We start from the raw sequence: 11,273 nt of genomic DNA, 5'->3' as shown, positions 1-11,273 counted from the left end.
TCAACCAACAGCAATTTCATCTGCAAATAAAAATACATATATAGCATTTGTATGCACAGTATTACATATGGTTCTTTCATAATAGGACCCTGAGTTAAGGTAAATTTATACTTGGACAAGGCTGGACGTTACATGTCTCTGTCTGGAAGGACTGACCAGGACATGGAAGGCCTCCATGTGATGGTGGTGGATCATTGCATGACCGCATTCTCATGTGGAACCCACCACCACAAGTCGTGTCACAGTGGCGGAAGTCACCCCATTGACCCCAATTCCCGTCAACTATGTTAACAGTTAACATGACATTTATAACTACATAATGGCAAAAGAAATTAAACAAAATTAGTTATTTATTTTACAGCTGAAATAAATCGTTAAAAGAATTAGCCCGCCACATTTGTTCGAACTCTCGTTATACTTCGCAGGTCCCTATAAACAGAACCGGTCACTGAAATATCTTCGGTGTACATGGACATATACTATACAATATTCAGTAGCGAAAAAATAACTTTCTACTTTTTCCATTTCAGCATAGTGAGAGGCCATAGACACAAATCAGTGCAGTAAACAAACACAGATATGCATAACAGCAATTAAATGTAATCAAAGGTAATGCAAAATAACAAGCAAGAACGCCGGTCGCCTTTCCACGCCGATGCCCGTGAAATAGCAATCAGTTGTATCGAATGCGAATATAACATGGTGTTGATGTATCGTAGATAATTATATCGAAAAAGGGCGTATGCTAATTTACGAGTCCTGTTCAGCTTTAAATATCAATATTTAAAAAAGGAACTTTAGCAATTTTCTTTTTTATATGCATGGTAATTCCTATTATATATTATAAAAAGTGCAATTAAAGAATAATTTGCACGCCTAACTTGAAATAAAAAGTAGTAACCTTGACAAGGAGTGAGTTTACACAGTCTGCCATCAGTGGAATTTCCCAAACAAGGTTTACCACCATAACTAGGAGGTGGTTTGCTACACGTTCGGGTTCTGACCTGTACACCTTGTCCACAACTTCCGGTGCATTGATGGCTGTAGTTTGACCATGTAGACCATCCACCATCAACTGACATAAATAGATAAAGAATAACATAAAAATATGTGTTTCTTTACGCAAGTGCTTGCACAGCTAAGTTAATGACTCCAAGAGGTATAATTTTATATCAGTCGATGCAGAGCTTCGGGAAATCGATTATCACGTCACAGTGAAACTGTAGAAATGAATCACGGAGAATAAATAATAATTTTCTTTTTCATACACTCTTACATACTGTTATTTCTCATGAAAATTGAAAACGTAAATTAATGTGTAACTTATCAGGTCAATATCACACTATTTGATCTGACCAAAATTGAATCAATCTAATGTGCATTACTCACTGTTTCATAGTCTTATTTTGAAAATGTTCGGAAACGAAAGTGTAAAAGACTGACAGAAATACAGACAGGTCGAAATTGATATCCCCATTTACAGCGAAAACGGGGAGCCATAAAATTTTAGTTTTAATTCATTCTATCGCTTATAGACGAAAGCTTTCTTATTAATATAATATCTGAGTACCGTACCTGGACAGTGAACAGCATTGCATCCTGATATTTCTACAGAATCACCAACACAGGGGAGACCGCCTATAGCGGGGGCTGGATTGTTACACTGCCTGAATCTCAGGGTCCAACCGCCTCCACATGATTTGTCACATGAACTGAAAGTTCCCCAAGAACTCCAAGATCCATTTACTAAACAGAGAACTTCATCATTATAAACATATACACTCATGTACTTGTAACATTATCTTGTTTGGAGGGCTACAGTAGTAAATACTGTCGTTGACGACGCTCTGCGCGTGCGCTTGCTGTACACACACAGAGTTATGGTAAGCTGAGTCTTTGATGTGTAAAACTGTTTTTAAAATCAATTTCAAGCTTCATCTGGATTTATACAAATGTCCCTGTGGCTATGAAATTTATTATTAATTTCGAAAGAGGCAACCTTGCTCATCCTAACTGCATGTGGTTTGTTTAATACCCGGGAGCAGATGGAAAGATATTCAAAAAATTAATGCATTCCCCCTATATAACCTATATGCACTGCATATAACACCGGAACCCCCTGATCATGGCGCCATAAGTTCACAATTTAGAAGAGACACTCTTCTTCATCATTACTGTTTATTCTGTTTGTTTGTGTAATATCTAGAAGCAGAGAAAAATATTTCTCTATTATCTATATAGCTCCGCCCTAGGACTAGAACATCGGACCCTGAGACCATGAAATTCACAATTTGGGTAAAAGATTCATTGCTTATTTTAGTCATACCACACTCTAAAAAAAGTTTTACTTGTTGCTTTTAAAATAAGATATTAGATTAAGAAAAACTAGTAATTATTAGTAATTCATTTAGTCAGAATAGCAAGTAAATGACTATCATTGTTAGTTATTGTAAACATAATTAGTAATAAGGATGAATTCACTTATAAAATGATTTACTAAGTATCAATACTTAATAGGAATTATATTACTTAGTAAATGAAGTACTCAATTTTAGAAAATCATCATTATTACTTAATTTAGGGATAATATGCTTTCTATTTACTAGGTTTTATGAATTATTTTATTTCAGAATTTCATTTACTTAGTAATTTACTAAGTAAATGTAATTTTGAAATTAATCAAAATCTGGAATAGTATTGCTTAGGAGAATACTAAGTAAATGGAATACTTATCATATTTACTAAAATCGACATTATTTCTTTCTAATTGTTTTATTATATTCAGCAATAAAACATTTAATTCCAACATCAAAAGCCTTCTAAATTGAATAATTTGTATATTTTTAAGGACCATTTTAAAAAAGGTTTAAAGTTTCAAGTACTTAATAACACATTTTAATAAGTATAACTTTTTTTTATACATGAAGGAATATTTAGAAGAAAGATAACTCCTCCTCACAGACAGTTAATATGACAATTTAGGAATTCAATCCTGATAGTAATTAAACTACCATTTTTAAGTAATTATTTGTATTGAAACTGCTCTGAATTCTCCTTGATTCAGTAAATAAATTATCGTTTAAAGTAAATCAATTGAATACAATTTAAACGAAATGTGTTTGTGAAACACTTATTAATGCCCCCCCCCCCCCCATATGACAACATAGCAAAGGTTTAACTTTTCTTATATGCAAATTCATTATATTGGTATTTCTTGATATCTCAAAGGTCAAGGTCAAATGGTCAATGTTATTTGTATCTAATGAAAGGTCCTGCCACAAAAAATACATATCTGAAATATGAAAGCACTAGCCCCAACCCTTCAGAAGTTATGGTCAAGTTTACCAACTTTGAAATGTAGATCAAAGTCAAAGGTCAAGGACAAAGGGTCAGATTTGATGGTACCTAAAGAAAGGTCTTGTCACACGGATGAAATATGTAAAGTATGAATGCACTAACCCCAACCTTTGTAAAGTTGAGTCAAGGTTTTCTTTTTAAAAGTGGGTCAAACTCCAAGGTCAATGTCAAAGGGTCAAAGTTCTTGGTATCTAATGAATGATCTTCCCACAGGAATTACATATATGTAAATATGAAAGCCCTATCCCTTATCGTTCAAAAGTAATGGCCAAGGTTAAAGTTTTTTCACAAGGATTGAAATCTCCTAGGTCAAGATCAAATGGTCATGGTTCTTGGTATCCAATGAAAGGTCTTTCAACAAAGAGTATCTATGTGAAGTATTAATGTCCTGGTATTAACTGTTAAAAAGATATGGCTAAAGAAAAAAGTTTGGATTTGTAGAAGTGGGTCAAACTCCAAGGTCAAGGTCAAATTTGGCGATACTCAAAGATAGGTCTTGTCAAATGGAAAGGACATGTGAAATATGCAAGTCATAGCTCCGCTAAATCAAAAGTTAGGGGCAAGGTTAAAGTTTTTGCGGACAAACAGAGAAACAGACAGACAGAGAGACAGACAGATGGACAAGACAAAAACTATATACCCCCGAAACTTCGTTTACGGGGGCAAAATGATATAAGTTAAATATAGGAATCAAAATAAAATTCTGATATCTTTATTCTTTTTTTATTATAGTATATATATATAGTGATTAGACTACCAGATTTAAGTAATTTGTTCTGCAGCTGCTCTGAATCCTCCTTGATGCAGTAAATAATTTATTGTTTTAAGCAAAACAATTAGATATAGCAATTTGAAAATATTTTAGTAATAGCTAGTAATTAGTGGTAAACTGTAAGTAAAAACCAAGTAATGTGTTATCACTTACATACACAAAGGATGACTGCACTTAAGGAAACTTAGAAATTGCGACATAATTAATTTTTAAAATGGGCATTTCTCTTTCAATGGTAGAAATGGTCAATGTCTTAACTGCAACTTTGTGTAATTACGTTAATTAAAAGTTCGTATTAACGAAGTTCGAAGTCGTTTTTATAGGGAGGTGTCATCGCACATTCTGGAATCTCCATAGGATAATGAGTACGCCCATCTTTTTACAGGCTTAATACATAGTCAGCGCATGTTTGTCTATTGATCTCCTTTTTACGGTAGTTGTATATTTATATATATTACCTCATATTAAAAGAAGATCAATAGACAAACATGCGCTGATGGTTAAAAAGAGAAAAAACTGTTTCTTCTGTGTTCACTTTCTCTATAGCATACTGGCCATTTTGACCACGTTGTTACCTGTTGAATATTATAATTAACCACGTGATCTCAATACCCAGGTAACTCTATGCATACTAAAATTCCATCACGTGACGTGTAAGGAAACACGCATTCTGCTTGCCGATAGTGATTGTTCATATCTGTTTCAATCCATTCCCATGGAGCCACGGGATACTCTTTTTTCTCTTAGATATCTATAAGATTATTCTTATATTTATCTCATAAGCGTTTCATTTTACTATCCTTATATATTTTTGAATGCATGTCTCTACATGTTCGTAGTCTACAAGAAAAAAGAGATTTATTTTTATTATGTTTTGAATCATTGCTTAAAATGAACATCCAAAGTAAGATCCAGTAAATAAAATTGAAATCAAACCATCCTCAGCACGCTAATTTATTGGGAAAAGTAATTATAAAAGAAACTAAAAAAAACTTGAGTAATTGTGATGTTTTTCTTTCTTTTTTATAAAAAGGGAAAAAAGAAAGTCAGTCTTACTGTTGTTATCGGGGTCTCGATCCCGGACATAAATATTATCGATTCTGTGCATTACCGACTGAGCTAGTCGGCACTTTTATTCAAACACGCGAATTGTTGATATCAGCCATTGCTGTTGATTATCAATGAGACTGGCTACTTCTACCGGTCGATGTTATTTGTTATTAGTTATATATACTTTATTTGAAAACTTAAAAAATAATAGTGACAAACATATGACGAAAGAGAGAGAGAGAAAGAGAATGCACCAAATATAAATACAGTAGCTATTCTAATTTTAGACCACTAGCGTATCACAATATTAGCTCCACCTCTTATGCATATTTATAAATCTTATCTTCAATCAAGAGCAGATAAGTCTAATTTCCCAATATTTGCAGAGAGGTGGGGTAAGGAAACAACGAATTATTTCATTGCAACGCAGTTTATAACATTTATGACATTGCATTTCATTTGGAAATAGACCTAACTCTATAATAAATGACTTGAAACAAAAATAAAAACAAAAATAAATGTAACAACAGAGATCGAAAAAGACCCAAAAACCGGCGTTAAGTGCAGTCATCCTTTAAGTAAATATAAATTACGTACTAAGTAAAACTTTTTTAAGAGTGCAAGTTATCTGCTTGCTGTAAGGGATGAAGAAAAAGACTTTTAAAGTTTGCATGGATTTTTTGGCTCCAACCCTCAAGCCCCAGGGTGGCAGGGACAATAAAATTCACATGTTTTTGTTCTCCTTTACCCATACATGCTTTATGCAAAAATTGCTTGAAATTGTTTGAGCGGTTGCAGAGAAGCTGAAAATATTGAAATGTTTTACAATCCTTTTTGCATATACTTCAACACAGACATCTGAAATTTCAACTAGTGTGAACCAATGAGAAGGGAAAAGTCTTTTCTAAGAGTTTTTTTTAACAGTAGTGAAATAAGTAAAGAATACAAATGATGATCGTATAGTGGTTAAGAGCAAAGAATCTATCGTAAAATGGCTCGTGATCGTATAATGTCTGACGATCCCTCCTAGAACGTAGTTTTGAAGAGCCCCGCTCTGAGAAGTGCGGCCCAGATGAGAGCGAGAGAGTGAGCCCTTAGTAAAGTTAGACTGTCATTTTATAATGTACAGTACATGATACTTATTTACATATGAAAAAACAAATCAGATTCAAGTAAACAAGTTATACAATAAATTTGGTCAAAACCCTAGAACTTTAATAAAATAAATTATAATTAGACATAAGCTTCAGTTCAGTGTCCTTGTATTGTGCAAAAGTTAACATAATGTTAAAGTAAGTTTTTGCAATGTTCCGTTACTCTTCCTGTATTGATGTCCAAAGATAGATAACATCCTGGTTGATTACAGTGTCCGATTCCAGAGTTTCCGAAAACTATCGGTCCTACCGGCAAAACCGATAGAAAATCGAAATGTCCGATGCGATGAAATTCGCTACGGTACCGGTCCGTGTGACCGATTGTGGTGAGGGCTTGTTCTGATTAATTTATTGTACTCTTATCTATAACAATCTCATCATAAATGAAAATTTTCAATGCAGAAAGCTTCTATTCTTCGTAAATATCCATCACAGGATGAAAAGCCAGGTTTCCCAAATTTGGAAACCCGATGGAAACATATGGGAATCGTGACATCACTAGTTTCCATATAGTTTCCATTTTATTGAAACCACATAGTGGTTTCCACATAGATTCCCGACATGGAAACAATCAACCTGTGGTTTCCCGTAAGTTTCCGAAGATAGGAAACCATGGAAACATACCCCGGTGGTTTCCACATAGATTCCCGATATGAAAACAACCAACCTGTGGTTTCCCGTAAGTTTCCCAAGATAGGAAACCATCTAAACATGCCTCGGTGGCTTCCATACAGATTCCCGACATGGAAGCCACCAATGTATAGTTTTCCATATGTTTCCCAGGCAGGGAGACTTTGAAAGTATATATCAATACTAACCCACCTACCTTTTATTTTACAAAAAAGTTAAATATTTAATTATGTTATCATATTTTTACCAATTATAGAAATATTTCAAAAGTGTTTACATGCTGTATCAAAAAAATTAACTTCAAACAGTTAAAATAACTAGATGTGTATTTCTGTATGATAAATTTAATATTTCAGCACCGTGAACGCAATTCAATTTTAATTTAATTTTATTTAACTGAATTTAATTTAATTTTATTTAATTTTGAATTTGATTATCACATAAGTTTTGGTAAACTCGTATAGAATGCATGAAGTTGAATAGTAAAAAGTAAGTGCATGCAGTTATGTAGAAATCAATCATGCATTTCCGATCCCACTTTCTTGAAGCTGTCTATGATGTATGTTCCTTTGAAAAAATGGACGAGCTAAGGAAGGGTACAGAAAAGGTTTACTAAAAAGATCGATTAAAAAGTAAATAAAGAAATATGTCAAGTTACGATTACTGATTAAGTACAGGTGAGACGTTCCTCAATAAAATAATTATTTTTTTTTTTTTCCCAATATTTTGCAATTGACATTTAAGAATTATTTTTACATATTAACATAATTACATGTATTCACAAGACATCAAGGTACCTTACCAGGCATTAGTGTTAGATACCAGAGGTTGGCATTTCTTATATACCGGGGTAATCCGTCAGGAAATAAAATACTTCAGTTGGTTTGTCAAAATTACATTTTTAGTGTTTCAAGTTTTTAAATACAAGTATAGAAAGTGATAAAGATTTTGTTTTAATATGAATTAATATATTAATATAAACTGGTCAGATAAGAATCATTCATCGAATTGGCTGGGGGTTGAGTATTATCATACTAGTATTTTACTATTAATAGTGAATAGATATATTTTTTTGATTTATTAAATTATTATTTTTATTTTTGGGGGTGGGTGGGTTGCTTTTCATTTTTTCCTTGAGAAGCCCCCCACCCCCCCAACCAAAAAAAAAAACGTTTTTGAAAAAGTCACTATGGTCGGCCTGTGTAATTAGGGACACCTGTCCTCACGTGCCATTTCAGGTGGAGACACGTGCCGCGAAGACACCTGTCACTGTGTATTTTTTTGTATATTCTATGTAAATTGAGACGGTTTTGTACCTAAAGGGAACAATGGGCTGTTGCCGAGCATGTACACACACAGTCTCCGACCGAAATTCTTCTAAATTAAGATGATGATTCGTGTTTCTTTTATCATTTAAAAAATAATTGTATATTTCATAAATAAAGTTATACAAGAGAACATATTTATAAAATAACCTACATTAAAGAAGTTCAATGAAAGAAAAAACTATTTAGAATTTTTATTTCAATTTTCATTACTGATTTAAAATAAAACTATCCTCTTTAGAAATTAAAGAATTTTCTATAGGTATTGAATAGATCTTAATTCTCGTCATATATAATTATATTAAATCAGAATGACGTTAATAGATCAATGTGAAATCAAAACTGTATTTAAAACTGTTGATGGGTTTTTGTGTGAAATTTGTAATCTAACGTACCACAGACATTTATTAGATAAATGTTTATAATATAATTCATCACATAAAACGTTTTTTTTTTTTCTTTCCTTTTTTTTGTTTAAATATGTACGAAGATCCCCGTGTAGTAAACTCCTGCACTTTTCGCATGAAATTACAATGTAGGGTCCTAAATGCACGTACATTATATTTAACAAACTTTAAAATTTTCAGCCATTTTTTTCTCCAAAGGCCATTGCTCTAGATAAAGAAAAGTCTATAATATTTTGCATGATTTTGTTTTCCTTAAGAACAATGGCTTTTAAAGTAGTGCATGCTAAGGCAATCTATTAAAAGAATTAATTGTATGATTAATTCATTGTATAATTGTCACGATTGTATTTTTGTGCAGTTTTTGTTGATCTCATTCTATAAAGGTATGAAGTTTGTCAATACTTCAACAAACATTTCTTTATCTATGTTGTACACTACTTTATTTTTATTCGCCAACATGCTACTCTTTTAAAAAAAAAACTTGCGTGACTAATAGACTCGATCTTCAGGCCTGTAGGAAAGCAATTTCCGTTAGAGTAATAAACTAACCGGGATTACATTTGTACTAGCACACCTTACCAGATTTCTTAACGAAAAAAAAAAAGAAATACGGGGCGGGACCAGCTAAAGCTGTATGCATAAGTACAGACCTGCACATCAACGAGTATAGATGACTTTCGACATAATCTTTCCCATGACTTCACTTATACCAATCACGACTAAAATACTGAATTAAAATAGTGTTATATTTTCCTGCCTTTGATAAGATGTTAGTTTTGTTCCACCTAGAGATATAACTCTCCTAAGAAAAAGGTTTTCAACATTCCGATTTATTTAACAATTTTACGTGTTAAAATGATGTGGGAAATTGTTTTAGCTAAAGGCCAAGGAGTTTATAGTACAATGCACATGTAGCAATTAGAGAAAAGTCTAGCAGGTCCACCACTAATATTGATAGCAGGCTTAAAATCTAATTAAACCCCGAAAAGGAGGGAGTTCAATTAGTAATTTAATCCCCCCCCAAAAAAACACAACAATTTATTAGCAATGAATTACTAATCACCGAACTTTTCAATCATCACTATTGAAATAAAAAAAACTGTTCTTGATAATCATAGTATTATAATTGTAGCTCATTTTCATGCCTTTAAGGATTTATGTGGAAAGTTCACAAAAAAAAAATGTGCTCTTAAAAATTTAACATCTTTTGGTGTGACATTATAAATTCATAATCATACATGTAACCAGGGACCTATATACTAGAGTTAGTATATAGGTCCCTGATGTAACAGTTAAAAGAAGCGGGGAGGGGGTGGGTACTTTCAGCAAGGACGGCCACTAAAACTAATACCAAGACTGAGACCCAAGGGACCAAAGATTCATAAAAGGGTTAGTCACTGCATAAAGGCAAAGAGGCATGACAATTCATACCTAACATTTCGATAGAATAATCGAGACTAGCCTACTGCAAATTTAGCTCAAGTAAAATTAGTTTTATAATTAATAGTCAACACGTAACATTAGAGATCAATCAAAGTAATAATATCACTAGGATTAAGATTTTTAAAGATTATAATTGCTGCCTTACCTTACCGTTTCACCTTAGCTTTCCTTATAAATTCAACTCCTTTACGTTTGTTAAAAAACTGTAACACACGGTCAAAATAGGTCATATTATCGTTTCTATGTCACAGTATGTGAACAAGTGATGTCCTCACATGCACATGCCACAGTATTTCTTGACTTTGTTATACTTCCAACTCTTTGAACACATAAATCCTTCGTTGATATTTTATTTTTAATCTCAGTGCAAAACAACGTTTGTTGTCTGCATCAATTTAACTACGTCATCAATGAATTATGACCTTGCCCTTCCAAACCTTCCTGTAATGTGTCGGTGTTATGTAAATTCAGACCAAGGATATACATTTTTGTTTACCTTAAATATAACAGAATACCAACATTTAAAATATTCCTATACACCTAAAATCAAAATACATAACGCAATTGTGAAGGATTATGATTTTTTAAAATATATTATATTTTTTTTTCCTTTCTCTATTTCAATAAAACACTTTAACAGAAAACCTTTTAATTTTTGTGAGTTTTCAGAACAAAAATTTTCATTGCAGGAATCTGAATAGCTGCCTGGTGCAACTATAAGATAGAAAAGCACGAACATGTACATTATACATATTAAGTCATAAGTACCTGCAGATACATATATATTGTAGGTATGAAATAATGCAGGTTTCTTGAGTTTGATTTTTGAGTCCCAGCAATTTTTTTTTTCCTTTTGTATTTGTAACTTTTCAAAGTAAGTTTATTCATTGACAGTTCCCTAGTAGGCAAACATGCATATATGCCTATATCATATATACCTAGTAGTGTATCAGCTCTAATACAGATGTTTTGGACTAGGTGAGACAGTGCCTGGTAAGGCCAAAAAATACTTATCTTGTTTCCTGCTACCAGCCTGATAAAAAATAGGTAGGTAGGCAGGAAAATTATTTTATTTTTTAATTTCTTTTTATTTTCGATATGAACTAATACAAAACAAAATTAAACATGTCATAGA

The 11,273-nt window shown here is 32.6% G+C and overlaps 1 protein-coding gene across 1 annotated transcript; it reads right to left on the bottom strand.

The window, feature by feature from the left end:
• LOC134258583 (coadhesin-like) lies at nucleotides 1–1,786 on the bottom strand. The gene is made up of 4 exons (XM_062741134.1): nucleotides 1,576–1,786; nucleotides 902–1,075; nucleotides 112–282; nucleotides 1–20 (listed from the first exon to the last, which is right to left on the bottom strand). The coding sequence occupies exons 1-4, from the start codon at nucleotides 1,784–1,786 to the stop codon at nucleotides 1–3; spliced, it is 576 nt and encodes a 191-aa protein (XP_062597118.1).
• Between the last annotated feature and the right edge of the window lie 9,487 nt (nucleotides 1,787–11,273).

This window comes from Saccostrea cucullata, unplaced genomic scaffold, assembly GCF_032062105.1.
Source record: "Saccostrea cucullata isolate Sc308-1 unplaced genomic scaffold, CSIRO_AGI_Scuc_v1 ctg903, whole genome shotgun sequence".
Lineage (NCBI taxonomy): Eukaryota > Metazoa > Mollusca > Bivalvia > Ostreida > Ostreidae > Saccostrea > Saccostrea cuccullata.
Note: the sequence above shows the minus strand (reverse complement) of the source record. Positions and strands in the feature narration are given on the sequence as shown.

Excerpts from the sequence above, each read along its gene's own strand:
- LOC134258583 (XM_062741134.1), bottom strand. The coding sequence starts at position 1,786 with ATGAGTGTATATGTTTATAATGATGAAGTTCTCTGTTTAGTAAATGGA. Across the intron at positions 1,076-1,575 it reads CAATGCTGTTCACTGTCCAG|TTGATGGTGGATGGTCTACA; the intron begins GTACGGTACTCA and ends TATTTATGTCAG. Across the intron at positions 21-111 it reads TAACGTCCAGCCTTGTCCAA|ATGAAATTGCTGTTGGTTGA; the intron begins GTATAAATTTAC and ends TTTTATTTGCAG.